General features: G+C 45.6%; 1 protein-coding gene across 1 annotated transcript in view; it reads left to right on the plus strand.

The window, feature by feature from the left end:
• ubr7 (ubiquitin protein ligase E3 component n-recognin 7) overlaps nucleotides 1-19,491 on the plus strand; it is a 54,309-nt gene that overhangs the window by 29,577 nt on the left and 5,241 nt on the right. The window contains exons 7-10 of the mRNA XM_063043190.1: nucleotides 4,294-4,472; nucleotides 8,864-9,019; nucleotides 11,160-11,328; nucleotides 13,784-13,845. Of these exons, the coding sequence (XP_062899260.1) occupies nucleotides 4,294-4,472; nucleotides 8,864-9,019; nucleotides 11,160-11,328; nucleotides 13,784-13,845 (566 nt within the window). The remainder of the gene's footprint in view (nucleotides 1-4,293; nucleotides 4,473-8,863; nucleotides 9,020-11,159; nucleotides 11,329-13,783; nucleotides 13,846-19,491) is intronic.

The following is a 19,491-nucleotide window of genomic DNA, read 5'->3' on the forward strand; positions in this document are numbered from 1 at the left end:
TTAAAAAACTATAAGTCACAATGTACTGCTGCCACAAAATGACAATTTCATCACCTCTGCTACCTGATTCTAATTGTGTTTGGTTTTGCTTGAGTTCAAAGTCATCGCTCTTGTTGTGGAAACCCAACTCTGCCGTATTGAGGTTAAATTTGGATAGGTGTGTGGATGAGAGGACCATGGTCAATGGGAGGGGCAGATTAATGGTTTGGCATGGAGTAGATGGGCTGAAGGGCCTGTTTTTGCACTATAGTGTTCTGTGCCTTTCTGTTTGGATGCTGTGACAGGTGTGTCCCTGTTCAGTTCAGTGTTGTTTGTATTTGTGTAGGTGTGATTGCGGACACAATGAGGAGTTCTTGATGCGGAAACAGCATTCTGACAGCTGAACAGAGGTGGGAAGAGTTGACAGTGTGATATGTTGTTCCCTTTGTTCCATTAAAACTGTGGTGCAGAAGGGTGGGACGGAGAAGAGGAGAGCTGTCGTCAATGGAGACGCTATAGTCAGGGGAGCAGACAGGAGATTTTGTGGACATGAGAAGGACACCCGCAGGGTTTGTTGCCTCCTGGGTGCCAGGGTCCGGGATGGCTCTGACCGGGTGCATGACATCCTGGTACGAGAGGGAAAGCAACTAGAAGTCGTGATACATGTTGGGACCAACGACATAGGCAGGAAGAGGGATGAGGTCCTGAAGTGTGAATTTTGGGAACTAGGCAGAAGGCTGAAGAATAGGACCTCAAGGGTGGCGTTCTCAGGATTGCTGCCAGTGCTACGTGACAGAGATGGTAAGAATGGGAGGAGATGGCAGTTGAATGCGTGGCTGAGGAGTTGGTGCAGGGAGCAGGGTTTTAGATTTTTAGATCATTGAGATCTCTTCTGGGGAAGGTGGGACCTGTACAGATTGGATGGGTTGCACCTGAACTCGAGGGGGAGCAATATCCTTGCAGGTAGGTTTGCTAGCGTGGTTCGGGAGGGTTTAAACTAATTTGCCAGGGGGTGGGACCCAGAGCGATGGAGCAGTGAAAGAAGTGCATGGAGTAAAGCCAGATCTAACTTATAGGGAGGCTTTGAGGAAAGAGAAGCAGAATAAACGGTGTAAAGACAGTAAGGTAGAAGGGCTGAAATGTGTGTACCTCAATGTAAGAAGCATCAGGAACAAAGGTGATGAACTGAGAGCTTGGATACATACATGGAATTATGATGTAGTGGCCATTACAGAGACTTGGCTGGCACCAGGGCAGGAATGGATTCTCAATATTCCTGGATTTCAGTGCTTTAAAAGGGATAGGGAGGGTGGAAAAAGGGGAGGAGGGGTGGCATTACTGGTCAGGGATACTATTACAGCTACAGAAAGGGTGGGTAATATAGAAGGATCCTCTTTTGAGTCAGTATGGGTGGAAGTCAGGAACAGGAAGGGAGCAGTTACTCTATTGGGGGTATTCTATAGGCCCCTTGGTAGCAGCAGAGATACAGAGGAGCAGATTGGGAGGCAGATTTTGGAAAGGTTTAAAAATAACAGGGTTGTTATCATGGGTGACTTTAACTTTCCTAATATTGATTGGCACCTGATTAGTTCCAAGGGTTTAGATGGGGCAGAGTTTGTTAAGTGTGTCCAGGACGGATTCCTGTCACAGTATGTGGACAGGCCGACCGGGGGAATGCCATACTAGATCTAGTACTAGGTAAAGTACTAGGAACTGGGTCAGGTCACAGATCTCTCAGTGAGTGAGCATCTGTGGGACAGTGACCACAGCTCCCTGGCCTTTAGGATTATCATGGAACAGGATAGAATCAGAGAGCACAGGAAAATTTTTAATTGGGGAAAGGCAAATTATGAGGCTATAAGGCTAGAACTTGCGGGTGTGAATTGGGATGATGTTTTTGCAGGGAAATGTACTATGGACATGTGGTCGATGTTTAGAGATCTCTTGCGGGATGTTAGGGATAAATTTGTCCCGGTGAGGAAGATAAAGAATGGTAGGGTGAAGGAACCATGGGTGACAAGTGAGGTGGAAAATCTAGTCAGGAGGAAGAAGGCAGCATACATGAGGTTTAGGAAGCAAGGATCAGATGGGTCCATTGAGGAATATAGGGAAGCAAGAAAGGAGCTTAAGGGGCTGAGAAGAGCAAGAAGGGGGCATGAGAAGGCCTTGGCAAGTAGGGTAAAGGAAAACCCCAAGGCATTCTTCAATTATGTGAAGAAAAAAAGGATGACAGGAGTGAAGGTAGGACTGATTAGAGATAAAGGTGGGAAGATGTGCCTGGAGGCTGTGGAAGTGAGCGAGGTCCTCAATGAATACTTCTCTTCGGTATTCACCAATGAGAGGGATCTTGATGATGGTGAGGACAATATGAGTGAGGTTGATGTTCTGGAGCATGTTGATATTAAGGGAGAGGAGGTGTTGGAGTTGTTAAAATACATTAGGACGGAGAAGGCCCCGGGGCCTGATGGAATATTCCCCAGGCTGCTCCACGAGGCGAGGGAAGAGATTGCTGAGCCTCTGGCTAGGATCTTTACGTCCTCGTTGTCCACGGGAATGGTTCCAGAGGATTGGAGGGAGGCGAATGTTGTCCCCTTGTTCAAAAAAGGTAGTAGGGATAGTCCGGGTAATTATAGACCAGTGAGCCTTACGTCTGTGGTGGGAAAGCTGTTGGAAAAGATTCGTAGAGATAGGATCTATAGGCATTTCGAGAATCATGGTCTGATCAGGGACAGTCTGCATGGCTTTGTGAAGGGAAGATCGTGTCTAACAAGCCTGATAGAGTTCTTTGAGGAGGTGACCAGGCATATAGATGAGGGTAGTGCAGTAGATGTGATCTATATGGATTTTAGTAAGGCATTTCTCAAGGTTCCACATGGTAGGCTTATTCAGAAAGTTAGAAGGCATGGGATCCAGGGAAGTTTGGCCAGGTGGATTCAGAATTGGCTTGCCTGCAGAAAGCAGAGGGTGGTGGTGGAGGGAGTACATTCAGATTGGAGGATTGTGACTAGTGGTGTCCCACAAGGATCTACTTTTCGTGATTTTTATTAACGACCTGGATGTGGGGGTAGAAGGGTGGGTTGGCAAGTTTGCAAACGACACAAAGGTTGGTGGTGTTGTAGATAGTGTAGAGGATTGTCAAAGATTGCAGAGAGACATTGATAGGATGCAGAAGTGGGCTGAGAATGGCAGATGGAGTTCAATCTGGAGAAGTGTGAGGTGGTGCACTTTGGAAGGACAAACTCCAAGGCAGAGTACAAAGTAAATGGCAGGATACTTGGTAGTGTGGAGGAGCAGAGGGATCTCGGGGTACATGTCCACAGATCCCTGAGAGTTGCCTCACAGGTGGATAGGGTAGTTAAGAAAGCTTATAGGGTGTTAGATTTCATAAGTCGAGGAATAGAGTTTAAGAGTCGCGATGTAATGATGCAGCTCTATAAAACTCTGGTTAGGCCACACTTGGAGTATTGTGTCCAGTTCTGGTCACCTCACTATAGGAAGGATGTGGAAGCATTGGAAAGGGTACAGAGGAGATTTACCAGGATGCTGCCTGGTTCAGAAAGTATGCATTATGATCAGAGATTAAGGGAGCTAGGACTTTACTCTTTGGAGAGGAGGAGGATGAGAGGAGACATGATAGAGGTGTACAAGATAATAAGAGGAATAGATAGAGTGGATAGCCAGCGCCTCTTCCCCAGGGCACCACTGCTCAATACAAGAGGACATGGCTTTAAGGTAAGGGGTGGGAAGTTCAAGGGGGATATTAGAGGAAGGTTTTTTACTCAGAGAGTGGTTGGTGTGTGGAATGCACTGCCTGAGTCAGTGGTGGAGGCAGATACACTAGTGAAGTTTAAGAGACTACTAGACAGGTATATGGAGGAATTTAAGGTGGGGGCTTATATGGGAGGCAGGGTTTGAGGGTTGGCACAACATTGTGGGCTGAAGGGCCTGTACTGTGCTGTACTATTCTATGTGCTATGTTAACAAGAGATGGACGGGCTTCAGGCCTTTCAGAATGGGACAAATGTGCCGTGAATCGTGCTAGTTGTGTTGGAACTGGATAAAAGAAACTGTTTAATATGGGAATGAGTAAACAGTTGACATCTCAGGGTTATTCTGGCATCTTCCCCATTCCCTTCCTGTCCTGTCCTGCTGAAGCGTCTCAGCCCGAAACACTTGACTGTTTATCAATGTCCATGGATGCTGCCTGACCTGCTGAGTTCTTCCAGTATGTTTGTGTGTTGCTCTGGGTTCCTAGCAGTGGCAGAATTTCTTGTGCTTAACTATTTAATGTCCTTTTTTGTGAACTCCCGCCAGTTATCAAGGCAACAGATGGTGATAACAGTGGACCATTGACGAAGTTGGAGGACAGCGACGTTGATGTGTGTACGGTGCAGGAAAATGGAGATTCCTATAACCAGAAAGCAGTGAAAACTGAAGAGAGTGAAGGCAAACACAGTGAGCCCTCCACAAGCTGCACAGCTGAGAAATCTGAGGTATCTCCCATACTTGCTGTTGCTGTGATGTTGGTGCAGTACTTGCCTAGCCGTCTATCAGCGTAGAATGCTCAGCTTTGCCAGCTGATGGCTGATATCAGCTCTGACTCCACAGACATGTACTGCACAAAACAATTTGATCCTTTGTGCAGGTGGTGACATTTAATTATCCATTTTAGGCCATAACATAAAGGAGCAAAGTTAAACCATCAGCCCATTGAGTCTGCTCTGCTGTTCCATCATGGCTGATATATTATCGCTCTCAAACCCATTCTCCTGCCTTCTCCCTGTAAACTCTGCCTAATCAACAACCTATCAACCTCCACTTTAAATATACTTAACGACTTGGCCTCCACAGCCGTCCGTGGCAATGAATTCCACGGATTCACCCCCTGCCCTCCAGCTAAAGAAATTCTTCTTCATCTGTGTTCTAAATGGACGTCCCTCTATTCTGAGGCTGTGCCCTCTGGTCCTGGACTCCTCCAGTCTAGGAAACAGCCTCTCCACATCTACTCTTATCTCAGCCTTCCAACATTTGATCGATTTCAATGAGATTTCTACACCCACTCGCCCCCAATTCTCCGAAAACCCAGTGAGTACAGGCCAGGACCCATCAGACACTCCTTGTACATTAACCCTTTCATTCCCAGAATCATTCTCATGCATGTTCTCCAATACCAGCACATTCTTTGATAAGGGACCCAAAACTGCTCAACATATTCCAAGTGCCATTTGACCAATGCCTTGTAAAGGCTCAGTATTACATCCTTGCTTTTATACTCTAGTCCTCTTAAAATGAATGCGAACATTGCATTTGCCTTCCTCATCACCCACTGAACCTGCAAGTTAATCTTTATGGAATCCATTACGACAACTCTCAAGTTCTTTTACACCTTTTGATTTCTGAATGTCCTTTTCATTTAGAAAATAATTTACACCTTTTATTACTTCTGCCAATGTGCATGACCACACACTTGTCTACACTATATTCCATCTGCCACTTTGTCCGTTTTCTCAATCTGTCCCGGTCCTTCTGCAGATTTCCTGCTCCAACACGACCTGCCCCTCTACTTATCTTTGTATCATCTGCAAAGTCACCAATTCCATCATTAAATCGTTGACATATAATCTGAAAAGATGTGGTCCCAATACTGACTGCTATGGAACACCACTAGTCACCAGGAGCCAACTAGAATAGGCCCCCTTATTCTCGCTCTTTTCCTCTTGCCAGTCAGCCAAGCGTCTGTCAATGCTAGTATCTTCCCTGTAATACCATGGGCTCTCGTGTTGTTTAGCAGCATCATGTGTGGCACCTTGTCAAAGGCCTTCTGAAAACACGCAAACAACATCCACCGACTCTCCTTTGTCTGTCCGTGCCTGTTCTTTCCTCAAAGAATTCTAACAGATTTGTCAGTCAAGATGAAGATTGTCAAGATTCCTTCTCCATGAAGGAAACCATGCTGACTTCAGCCTTTTTCAGAAAAATATATTGTGTCTCCAAATACCCAAAAAACTCATTCTCAATAATTGTCTCCAACATCTTCCTAACACTAAGTCAGACTAAATGGCCTATAACTTCCTTTCTTCTGCCTCTTTCCTTTCATGAAGAGTGGAGTGAGTTTTGCAATTTTCTAGTCTTTGGGAACCATTTCAGAATCTAGTATTCTTGACAGATCATTACTAATACCCCCACAATTTCTTCAGCCTCAGGACCTCTTTCAGAAACCTGTCGTGTTGTCCATCTGGTCCACAAGACTGATCTACCTTCAGAGTTTTCAGCTTCCCAAGCACCTTCTCCTTGGTAATAGTAACAACACTCACTTCTGTCCCCTGACACCTGGAACTTCCACCATACTGCTAGTGTCTTCCACAGTGAAGAAAGATGCAAAATACTTATTCAGTTTGGCTGCTATTTTGTTGTCCTCTATTACTACCTCTCCAGCATCATTTTCCAGCAGTCAAACATCCACTCTCACCTCTCTTTTACACTTTTTGTATCTGAAGACACTTTTGGTATTGCCTTTATCAGCGGTCCCCAACCACTGGGCCGCAGACCGGTATCGGGCTGCAAAGCATGTGCTACCGGGCCGTGAGGAAACAATATGAGTCAGCTGCACCTTTCCTCATTTCCTGTCACGCACCGTTGAACTTGGAACATAGGGTTGCCAACTGTCCTGTTTTTGCCGGGACATCCCGTATATTGGGCTAAATTGGTTTGTCCCGTATTTCCCATGCTAAGGTAGAGTGTTCCTATGAAACCTTTCGTGCTGAAAGGCGAAGAAGCAATTACCATTAATTTATACGGGAAAAATTTTTGAGCGTTCCCAGACCCAAAAAATAACCTAACAAATCATACCAAATAACACATAACACCTAAAATAAATAACACTAACATATAGTAAAAACAGGAATGATATGATAAATACACAGCCTATATAAAGTAGAAATAATGTATGTGCAGTGTAGTCAGGAAGGTGAAGGCAAAACCGATTTGTGGGGGAAAAAAATTGGAACGTACGCACATGCGTACGCGCATGCGCACACAGGTGCCTGTGCAAGGCTTCATGGTCATGGTAGTCTTTCCTGAGGTAAAGTGTCCTGGGATTTGACTGCGACTTTTGTCCCTTATTTGGGAGTGAGAAAGTTGGCAACCCTAACTGTAAAAGACATGTTGAGGTGAGTTTAACCCGATTTGAACACCCCCCCCCCCCACCCCCACCCCGGTCGGCTAGTCCGCATGAATATTGTCAATATTAAACTGGTCCACAGTGCAAAAAATTTGGGGACCCCTGGTCTTTATTACTGGCTAGCTTACCTTCGTATTCTATTTTCATCTTCTTAATTACTTCTTAGTTGTCTTCTGTGGTTTTTAAATGTTTCCCAATCCTCTAACTTCCCACCAATCTTCGCTCTATTATATGCCCTCTCTTTGGCTTTTATGTTGGCTTTGAATTCTCTTGTCAGCAACTGTTGCATAATCCCAACTTCAGAATAATTCCTCTTTGGGATGTATCTATCCTGCACCTTCTGAATTGCTCCCAGAAATTCCAGCCGTTGCTGTTCTAACATCATCCCTGCCAGTGTTCCCTTCCAATCAACTTTGGGCAGTTCCTCTCTCTCTTGCCTCCATTTCCCTTTACTCCACTGTAATACTGATACATCTGACTTTAGCTTCTCGAACTTGCAGGCCCTCCTGTACTAGTTGTGAATGGCCAGTAGTAAAGACGCTTTGCTGTCACATTCTGGAGGTGGGGTATTAGTTTTGAGTGACAGTTACAGCGCAACATGTCCTTCCAGCCAATGATGCCTGTGTATGACCCGTACCCCTACCTCTGAAACACAAGGTCCTGCGTTCAAATCCCGTTCTGGAAATTAAAAAATGAAACACCACTGAGTGAACGTTGCTACTGGGCACCGTGAAACTCTGACACAGAAGATCCCATCACACAGAGGAGGGTGGGCTGTGCTGGTTTAGCCTCTGTTGCTCCTTTAGGTTTCGTACAATAATACAATTCACTTTTTTGCTCAACTTTTGCAGTGCATATTAAATTTAATCCAATCTTTTAAATACTTTTATGTTATAGTTTTTAATGTGTAGCAATGTATAGCTGCTGCAAAACCTCTCTCACATCATGCAGTACTATTTATATAGCTAGCATGCCTACCTTTTGCTCAGTATTGTCGTAATTTTGTTTTGCACTGTACTGCTGCCACAAGAAAAACAAATTTCTTGACATATGTGAGTGATGATGAACCTGATTCTGACAAGGGTCTCTATTGTGGACTGAGAGTGAGAAGAGGGCAGGGAGAGAGGGGAATCATGGTTGGGAAAAGGAGCAGGAATCACCAGAGAGGCTTTCTATAATGATCAATAAATTAATTGTTTGGAATCAAATGACCTTGCTGCATGGTGTGTCTGCCCCTGCGCCAACCCCTACCCCCGGCACTCCTCTGCCACACATCCCCCACCTTTCCTGCGGCACTCCACCCTCGCTATTCCCAACATCCTTTCCTCCTCTCCTCTTTGGCAAGTACTGTAATGTCCAAAAGTCTTAGGCTAGGGTGCCCAGTACTGTACACCTGTAAATTTAAACCTGATTCTGATTAGTACTTTGAATTACAATAAACGTAAAAGAAAAAGATGCAGCCTGTGTTTCTCTCTTCCCCATTATCGATGAAGTATAATCAGTGATTTTAGTCATTGCAACAAAGTCTTGAAACGGACATGCATTGATCATACATTGAGCTTGGGAATTTCCCTCTATTGCCAGTGTCTGGTGGCATAGATCATTTTGAACCCTGTCGGTAACATACATTCATATCACTAATGCCAGCATGTTGTATCCTCGTGTGTGTTTGGCCTAGAGTTTAAAGTTTGACTTCTCTCTCAGGCAGCGAGCGGCAATGAAGCAAGCTGTAGTGTGAAAGAGGAGAACGCTGGTTGCAAACTGCAACAGCTGAGAGAGCGAGGGGACATGCAGAGAGACTGTGCCACCTACTGGCCTCATAACTGGCGCAACAAGCTGTGCACCTGCCCATCCTGCATGGTAGGTTGGCCTCCACTGCTGAATTAAGTTCAAGTTTATTGTCATCTGATTTTATACAAACGAATGAAAAAATGTTCCTCTGGACCACGGTGCACCCACAATACACATATCACAGACAGCACATAAAACAACAATATTACCATAAGTAAGTAGTAAAATATAATATGCATGTAGTGCACAGCACAGCTAAACAGTAAACATCTCGCTGTCGTAGTGACAAGATCTCGATGGTACAGGGTATTCATTAATCTCACAGCCTGAGGGAAGAAGCTGTTATCCAGTCTGACTGTCCTAGTCCTGATGCTCCTGTCCCTCCTCCCTGACGGTCGTGGATCAGAGATTGTGGGCTGGTGGTAGGGATCCTCAACAATACTTTGGACCGTTTGTATTCAACGCCTCTGGTAAAAGTCACGGGGGGGGGTGGTGGGCGGAGGAAGACCCCAGTGATCCTCTCGACATAGGGTCTTGCAGCTTCACTACCACACTTAACTTCCCCACGATCATGGCTTCCTGTAACTTTAGGTTTAAAAAACACTGAGTAAAGAACTTTAATCTGTTTTTAATGTTAGGAATAAAGGTTTTTATGTGCTTTTCTGCATGTCGCACTCTGAAATGGTTTAAGATGCCTTGTAATACATATTTAAATAGATAAATAATTTTTAATCAAGGCTACTGGGTGCAGATCTTATAAAACATTAAATCTTGCTTCTGGGTTTCTTAAATCCTGTGACTGAAGTTTTGCAAGTATTTTTTTTCTTGCACTTCCAGCCTGTAGTGTTTCTCTGGATACCTAGTCAAAGTATATCGAGTCTTGGAAACCTGTCTAACCACAGCAATGAATAATTCATCTTAAAAAAGGCAGCTAACTCTTCAAATATTACAAATGCCAGCTGCTGTTCTGCTGCAGGCTTGCTATTAATTCACAATTTGCAAGTGTGGATGAGGGAGGAATTTGACAGTATGTCCTCCAGGGTTTCTTTTAAACAAAGAAAGTAAAATGTGTGTGGATGAATTCTTGACAACTAGTGTTGTGTTCACTGGTGTTTAGATCACGTCATTTAAATTGTGATAAAATAGCCCTCTGCACCTTGAGGTGCTCCGCTGGTTCAGGATGACCATGGATGTAACGTCTCAGCTGTCTACAGGATACACCAGCCAGGGCAGTACGATATGGAGAGCAAACTGTTGCCCGTTCAGCAGGCTCCCCCTCCATGCAGCTGATACACCCAAACAAACGGCAGAGACGAGATACAGTTTGGCACCAGCGGCTCTGCAGGAATTTGCCAGTCAGCAATGAACTCAGCATGGGACTGTCTTAGGGACTCCAGCTCCGGATTTTCCCGTGGGGTTTACTCCCAAAGCCTTCTCCGTGAGTAGGTGGGTACAGCTTCAAGGTGGAGATTTGAGATTTTCTTTCTCCTAGACGAGCTACCAACAATGTTCCCTCTAAGTTGTGCGCGCACACACACACATCTTTTGCTACTAGCGCACAAAAGGAATTTAAACTGCACACAAAAGGTTGTCGCACTCTACCTCATTGGTATGTTAAGTATGTTTCACAATTGTACACAATCATTTTTCCTTTTCCGGTTTCTGAAGCAGACGGTGTTGACAGTGTGGGGTTTACAATGATTTGTCTGCAGATTTTACAGCCGGCTTATTTATACCGTTTTTATCGAAGAAATTATTCAGTGCACACATGTCACTAGGCAAACAATTGCCCGGTACAAGATTTTTGCACGCACTGGTTATTACAAATTAGAGGGAACATTGGTTGCCAACCAGGGCCAATGAATGCCCCAGGCAACTGGTTTGAAGTTGCCAGTAACCTGTCTTTGCCCCTTGTCAGTAGAAATGGTTCCGCTGGGCTTGGTAGCCACAAGTGAATGCCAGGAGCTGGACTTGGTTGTCAGAGGCTATTTGAGATGTACACCATTGGGAGCATTTAATAGGTTGTGGGATCTCATCCCTAGTACCCCATGCCTGGCTACAGCAACTGCAAGAAACCAGTGTTTCAGTTATGACTGAATTTTACTAAATGGCTTGCTTTTCTTTCAATTATTTCATTGCTGATAAAAGCTTTGGAAATGTTGTGCTGCTCACTTTATATTCACCTCTGTTAAATCTGACTGCTTTGCAGAACCTGTACAAAGAACTCGAAATCTCCTTCCTTTTGGATGAGTTTGACACAGTGCTGGCTTATGAGAACAAAGGTAAAAGTGACGAAGAGACCGACCGAGAGAGAACTGACCCACTGATGACTGCCCTGAGCAATATGAATAGAATCCAGCAAGTTGAACTCATTTACGGTACCGTCTTCCTCTTTGTTTAATTCTGTTAAGTGTTTGAATAGCTGTCTGGTCCAGCTTGTAGTGGCTTTTAAATAAAGATCAGTGGCTGCTTGGTAGCGGAGTGCTACAGTGCCAGCGACCCAGGTTCAGTCCCTGTCACCACCTGTGAGGAGTTCGCACGTTCTTCCTGTGACGGGGAGAGTTTCACCCCATATTCCAGCTCCATGTGGGTTGGTCACATGGGTGTAAATAGACTGGATGGGATGTACCCCAGGTTACTGTGGGAGGTGAGGGAGGAGTTTGCTGAGCCTCTGGCGATGATCTTTGCATCATCAATTGGGATGGGAGAGGTTCCAGAGGATTGGAGGGTTGTGGATGTTGTTCCTTTATTCAAGAAAGGGAGTAGAGATAGCCCAGGAAATTATAGAGCAGTGAGTCTTACTTCAGTGGATGGTAAGTTGATAGAGAAGATCCTGAGAGGCAGGATTTATGAACATTTGGAGAGGCATAATATGATTAGGAATAGTCAGCATGGCTTTGTCAAGGGCAGGTCGTGCCTTATGAGCCTGACTGAATTTTTGAGGATGTGACTGAACACATTGATGAAGGAAGAGCAGTGGATGTAGTGTATATGGATTTCAGCAAGGCATTTGATAAGGTACCCTATGCAAGGCTTATTGAGAAAGTAAGGAGGCATGGGATCCAGGGGATATTGCTTTGTTGATCCAGAACTGGCTTGCCCACAGAAGGCAAAGAGTGGTTGTAGACGGGATATATTCTGCATGGAGGTCTGTGACCAGTGGTGTGCCTCAGGGATCTATTCTGGGACGCTTACTCTTTGTGACTTCTATAAATCACCTGGATGAAGAAGTGGAGGGATGGGTTAGTAAAGTTGCTGATGACACAAAGGTTGGAGGTGTTGTGGATAGTGTGGAAGGTTGTCAGAGGTTACAGCAGGACATTGATAGGATGCAAAACTGGGCTGAGAAGTGGCAGATGGAGTTCAACCCAGATAAGTGTGAGGTGGTTCATTTTGGTAGATCAAATATGATGGCAGAATGTAGTATTAATGTAAGACTCTTGGCACTGTGGAGGATCAGAGGGATCTTGGGGTCTGAGTCCATAGGTCGCTCAAAGCAGCTGCACAAGTTGACTCTGTGTTTAAGAAGGCGTGCGGTGTATTGGTCTTCATCAATCGTGGGATTGAATTTAGGAGCCGAGAGGTAATGTTGCACCTATATAGGACCCTGGTCAGACCCCACTTGGAATACTGTGGTCAGTTCTGGTCACCTCACTGCAGAAAGGATGTGGAAACTATAGAAAGGGTGCAGAGGAGATTTACAAGGATGTTGCCTGGATTGGGCAGCATGCCTTATGAGAATAGGTTGGGTGAACTCGGCCTTTTCTCCTTGGAGCGACAGAGGATGAGAGGTGACCTGATAGAGGTGTACAAGATGATGAGAGGCATTGATCGTGTAGATAGTCAGAGGCTTTTTCCCAGGGCTGAAATGGTTGCCACAAGAGGACACAGGTTTAAGGTGCTGGGGAGTAGGTACAGAGGAGATGTTAGGGGTAAGTTTTTTTTACTCGAGAGTGGTGAGTGCGTGGAATGGGCTGCTGGCAGCGGTGGTGGAGGCGGATACGATAGGATCTTTTAAGAGACTTTTGGATAGGTACATGGAGCTTAGAAAATAGAGGGCTGTGGGTAAAGCCTAGGTAGTTCTAAGGTAGGGACATGTTCGGCACAGCTTTGTGGGCCGAAGGGCCTGTATTGTGCTGTAGGTTCTCTATGTTTCTAGACAAATTAGCTTTGTCAGCTGTACAGCTTAGACATGTGGTGAAATGTGTCATTTGCGTCAATGCCGAACAGTCTGAGGATGTGCTGGGAGCAGCCTGCTTTTGGCACCAACCTAACATGGCACAAGAGCTGTATGTCCTTTAGAACGTGGGAGGCACCCCGGGCAGCCGGAGGATCCAGTGTGGTGACCAGGACAACAGCAAACTCCTGCCCCTGAGAACTGAGCGCCCATTGCTGGCACAGTACAGCATTGTGCTAGCTTGGTGTTGCCTGACCACTCTGTTGGCACAGCTTCCGAAAGACTAAATCACAGTCTGATGTCTGTGGGAGTTATTATGGATTGAAAATCACATTCAAGGCTGAAGTGTAGGCCTTAACTGAATTTTAATCTTACTGGGTACTTAAGCATTTAAGTCATATTAATGGGCACTGAAATGGGGGCTTAACACAAAACACCATAATTATTACATTCAAATAGATTTAAGCTTGTGAAATCTGGTGCCAGAGAAATGACCATGTCTGATTTGCATGTCTTTTAAAAAATATTGGCTCATTTCACCTGTTTCTCTGCTTACATGCCAGTAATTAACACTGTGCTGTAGGGGAAAAAATAAAATTCTGATTCACTCATCCTGGTGTGTGCTGTGGTTTAAAGTAAGTTTTTTCCTTTTGCAGAATACAATGATTTAAAATCTGAACTTAAAGATTACCTGAAGAGATTTGCAGATGAGGGAAAGGTAAGGCCGGCCTTGCTTTGAACGAGTTTATGAAATCGAGCCAATTGAAATTAGTAGAATTCTTTGTGGGAACTTTGGATTTGTAACCAGGTCAGTAAAGGCACACAGGCTACATGCAGCATTTCAGCTGCGAACCAAAAGGGGAGGTAAGACCATAAGATCTAGCAGAATCAGGCCATTTGGTCCATCGAGTCTGCTCCGCCTTTTCTTCGTAACAGATCCAATTTTCCTCTCGGCCCCAAACTTCAGCTTCCTCCCTGTATCCCTTTATGCTCCGACCAATCAAGGATCTATCAACTTCTCCCTTAAATACACATAAAGACTTGGCCTCCACAGCTGCTGTGGCAAAAAATTCCACAGATTCACCACCCTCTGGCCCAAGAAACTCCCCCTCATCTCGGTTCTAAAAGAATGCCCCTCTATTCTGAGGCTGTGTCCTCTGGTTTTAGACTCTCCCACCATAGGAAACATTCTCTCCACATCCACTCTTAATCACGGCCTACTCCATTCGATAGGTTTCAATGAATACAGGCCCAGAGACATCAAATGCTCTTCATGTGACAAGCCATTCAGTCCTGGAATCATTTTCATGAACCTTCTTTGAACCCTCTCCAGTTTTAGCACATCCTTTCTGAGATAAGAGACCCAAACCTGCTCACTGCTTTTTTAAAAAAAGGCTCAACGTTCCATCCTTGCTTTTGTATTCTAGTCCTCTTCAGACGAATGCTAACTTTGCATTTGCCTTCCTCACCCATATGTGATTCCCATAATGGTTTTTTATTACCCTTGTAGTTTCTTCACTCCACCCACAAAGATTCAACATTCTCTGACCCTATGTCACCTCCTTCTAAATTTGCAATTCCATCTCTTACCAACAGAGCCACACCACCGTCTCTGCCTTCCTGTCTGTCCTTTTGATACAAAGTATATCCTGTGATGTTAAGCTCCCAAATATGGCCTTCTTCCAGCCACGACTCAGTGATGACCATGAACGTCATACTGACCAATCTCTAATCGCACCATGAGTTCATCCACCTTATTCTGAATGCTATGCGCATGCAAATATTGCACCTTCAGTCCTACATTCTTTGTCCTTTTGAATTTTGCCTCTGTGGTACAATTTAACTCTTCGCTATGTCTGCATTTGTACCCAATCATTGGCTTATCCTTCCTTACATTCATGTTACACCCATCATCTACTTGTAAACCTGCTGACTCATCCTCAGCTCTATCATACTGGTTCCCATCCCCCTGCCATATTAGTTTAAACCACTGCCAACAGCTCTAGTAAACCTGTCTGTGAGATTATTGGTTCCCCTCGAATTCAAGTGCAATTTACCCCTTTGTTACATGTCCCATCGGCCCCAGAAGAGGTTGTAATTATCCAGAAATCTGAATTCCTGCTGCCTTCTCCAATTCTTCAGCCATGCATTTACCTTCCACCTCATTTTAATCCTATCCTCACTGTCAATCTCCTGAGATTACTACCCTTGAGGTCCTGCTTCTCAACTTCCTTCCTCACTCCGTATTCTTCTTTCAGGCCCTCCTCCCTTTCTCTACCCATGTCATTGGTACCAATCTGTACCACGACTTCAGCTGCTCAGCCCCCCTTCCCAGGAGATTGTGGACACGTACAGAAACACTGCGGAACCTGGCACCCGGGAGGCAAACTACCATTCGTGTTTGCTTTTGGTGTTCACAGCATCGCCTATCTGTCCCCCTGACTATAGAGTCCCCTAATACTGCTGCCATCCTCTTCCGTTCCCTGCCATTCTGAGCTACAGTGCCAGAGGCATGGCTGCTACTGCTCGCCCCCCGCAACAGTACTCACTCAAATTGGAGTACTTATTTTGAGGGGGACATCCACTATCTGACGTTCTCCCTTCCCTCTCATGACAGTCACCCATTATCTGCCTCCTGTGGCCTTGAGGTGACTACCTCCCTGTAGCTCCTGTCTATCGCTGCCTCACTTTCCCGAACAAGCCGAAGGTCATCGAGCTGCAGCTCCAGTTCCCTAACTCGGTCTCTAAGGAGCTGCACCTCGATGCATAGAGTGCAGGTGCGTCCATTGTGGAGGCTGGGCGTCTCCTGGAATTCCCACATCTGACACCCAGAACTGAACACTGGCTCTGTAGACATATCCCCTATTCTCTCAAGAGTTAAATAAGGAATGAACTCACCTACTTACCTTGCCTCCGCCTGTTCTTGCCGAAGCTTGTAAGCCAAAATCTTACTACTCTGACGACCGTTCCCACAATGACAGAACTGTGAGGCAGTACCTCCCTTTGACAGAGACGGGGATTGTACAAGCTCTTTGTTGGAACTGCACAGAAATGCTCCTGTTGAGTCTGTGCAGTACTCCAATTAATGACCTTCGATGCCGTATCCGATCAAGAACCTGTCAATCTCTGCCTTAAATACACCCAACGACCTGGCCTCCACAGCTGCATGTGGCAAAAAATTCCACAAATTCACCTCCATCTGGCTATTGAATTTCCTCCACATCTGTTTTAAATGGACCCCCTCTATCCTGAGGCTGTGCCCTCTTGTCCTAGACTCGCCCACCATTGGAAACGTCCTTTCCACATCCACTCTGTCTAGGCCTTTCAACATTCAAACAGTTTCAATAAGATTCTCTCTCCCCCTCCCCCCATCCTTGTGAATTCCATTGAGTACAGTTCCAGAGCCATCAAACGTTCCTCGTATGATAACCCTTTCATTCCTGGAATCATCCTTGTGAAACTCCTCCGGATCCTCTCCAATGCCAGCACATCTTTTCTTAGATGAGGGGCCTGAAACTGTCCAAAATACTCAAGGTGAGGCCTCACCAGTGCCTTATAAAGCCTCAGCATCACATCCCTGCTCTTGTATTCTAGACCTCCTGAAATGAATGCTAACATGGCATTTGCTTTCCTCACCACTGACTCAACTTGCAAGTTAACCTTAAGGGTGTTCTGCACAAGGACTCCCAAGTCCCTCTGCATCACAGATTTTTGGATTTTCTCCCTGTTTATAAAATAGTCTGTACATTTATTTCTTCTTCCAAAGTGCATGACCATTGTACTTCCAACATTGTACTTCATTTGCCACTTTCTTGCCCATTCTCCTAATCTGTCTAAGTCCTTCTGCAGCCGACCTGTTTCCTCAATACTACCTGTCCCGTCACCATTCTTTGTATCATCTGCAAATTTGGCAACAAAGCCATCTATTCCATTATCTATTCTAAATCATTGATATACAGCATAAAAAGAAGTGGTCCCAACACTGAACCCTGTGGAACACCACTTTTCACTGGCAGCCAACCAGAAAAGGATCCTTTTACTCCCAGTTGCTGCCTCCTACCAATCAGCCAATGCTCCAACTATATCAGTAACTTTCCTGTAATACCATGGGCTCTTAACTTGGTAAGCAGCCTTATGTGTGGCACCTTGTCAAATCCAAATATACAACGTCCACTGCATCCCCTACATCTATCGTACTTGTAATCTCCTCAAAGGATTCCAACAGGTACATCAGGCAAGATTTTCCCTGAAGGAAACCGTGCTGTCTTTGTCCTATCTTGTCTTGTAACCTCATCCTTAACAATTGACTCCAACATCTTCCCAACCACTGAGGTCAGGCTAACTGGTCTATAATTTCCTTTCTGCTGCCTTCCACCTTTCTTAAAGAGTGGAGTGACATTTGCAGTTTCCCAGTCCTCTGGCACCATGCCAGAGTCCAATTATTTTTGAAAGATCATTACTAATGCCTCCACAATCGCCACCGCTATCTCTTTCAGAACCCTTGGGTGCAGTTCATCTGGTCTGGGTGATTTATGTACCCTTAGGTTTTCGGGTCTGAGCACCTCCTCCCTTGTAATAGTGACTGCACTCACTTCTCTTCCCTTGCACATCAGGCATACTACTAGTCTCTTCCACAGTGAAGACTGATACAAGATACTCTTAGTTTATCTGCCTTCTCCTTTTCCCCTGTTATTATTTCTCCAGCCTCATTTTCTAGCAGTACTATATCCATACATACTTGAAAAAGCTTTTACTATCCACTTTGATATTATTTGCTAGCTTGTTTTCAAATTTCATCTTTTCCTTTCTAATATTTTTCTTAAGTTGCTCTCTGTCGGTTTTTAAAAACTTCCCAAAAAAAGCTGCCCTTTTTTTGCCTCTCCAGCCAGCTCTCTGGGGGCCCTCCTGAGCCTCGCTCCAGTCACTCCATATCACGGAGTAACCTTGTCGTCAATGCGCTGATGAAGCCCGGCATCCTACCTCCACAGGGTAATGATGGTCCTTCCTTACACTCAGCTGGCAGGTCTGAGTACTTCAACCTCGTCCACTCGTGGGCAGCCTCCTCTCCTTCCTCCGTGGGTTGGAGCTCAACGACGAGGTCTGTCTTGGCAGCCGTGGACCACAGCACTTTGTCGGAGTGGAGAGGTGTGGGGGTGGTTTCCATGGGGAATTGTAGCTATTTGTTCAGATCTGTCGGAGTGGAGAGGTGTGGGGGTGGTTTTCGTGGGGAATTGTGGCTATTTGTTGAGATCTGTCGGAGTGGAGAGGTGTGGGGGTGGTTTCCATGGGGAATTGTAGCTATTTGTTCAGATCTGTCGGAGTGGAGAGGTGTGGGGGTGGTTTTCGTGGGGAATTGTGGCTATTTGTTGAGATCTGTCGGAGTGGAGAGGTGTGGGGGTGGTTTCTGTGGGGAATTGTGGCTATTTGTTCAGATCTGTCGGAGTGGAGAGGTGTGGGGGTGGTTTTCGTGGGGAATTGTGGCTATTTGTTCAGATCTGTCTGAGTGGAGAGGTGTGGGGGTGGTTTCCGTGGGGAATTGTGGCTATTTGTTGAGATCTGTCGGAGTGGAGAGGTGTGGGGGTGGTTTCCATGGGGAATTGTAGCTATTTGTTCAGATCTATCGGAGTGGAGAGGTGTGGGGGTGGTTTTCGTGGGGAATTGTGGCTATTTGTTGAGATCTGTCGGAGTGGAGAGGTGTGGGGGTGGTTTCTGTGGGGAATTGTGGCTATTTGTTCAGATCTGTCGGAGTGGAGAGGTTTGGGGGTGGTTTCCGTGGGGAATTGTGGCTATTTGTTGAGATCTGTCTGAGTGGAGAGGTGTGGGGGTGGTTTCCGTGGGGAATTGTAGCTATTTGTTCAGATCTGTCTGAGTGGAGAGGTGTGGGGGTGGTTTCCGTGGGGAATTGTAGCTATTTGTTGAGATCTGTCTGAGTGGAGAGGTGTGGGGGTGGTTTCCGTGGGGAATTGTAGCTATTTGTTCAGATCTGTCGGAGTGGAGAGGTGTGGGGGTGGTTTTCGTGGGGAATTGTGGCTATTTGTTGAGATCTGTCGGAGTGGAGAGGTGTGGGGGTGGTTTCTGTGGGGAATTGTAGCTATTTGTTGAGATCTGTCTGAGTGGAGAGGTGTGGGGGTGGTTTCCATGGGGAATTGTAGCTATTTGTTGAGATCTGCCCTTGTGTCCCACTCCTTGCCTGTGGCGAGGATTCCTGAAGGAGCTCTAGACTGGGTGCATTCAGCACTCTTACCAGCCTTAACAAATGGGACGAGTTGTCGTCCTGCTGGGGAAAGGCAGCTTCTCCACCAGTTTCTTTAGGACCTGTTTGTTCTGCCATTTCTAGTGCCTTTAGGACAGTGCAGTCTTGCAT

This window comes from Mobula hypostoma, chromosome 1, assembly GCF_963921235.1.
Source record: "Mobula hypostoma chromosome 1, sMobHyp1.1, whole genome shotgun sequence".
In the NCBI taxonomy this organism is placed as follows: Eukaryota; Metazoa; Chordata; class Chondrichthyes; order Myliobatiformes; family Myliobatidae; genus Mobula; species Mobula hypostoma.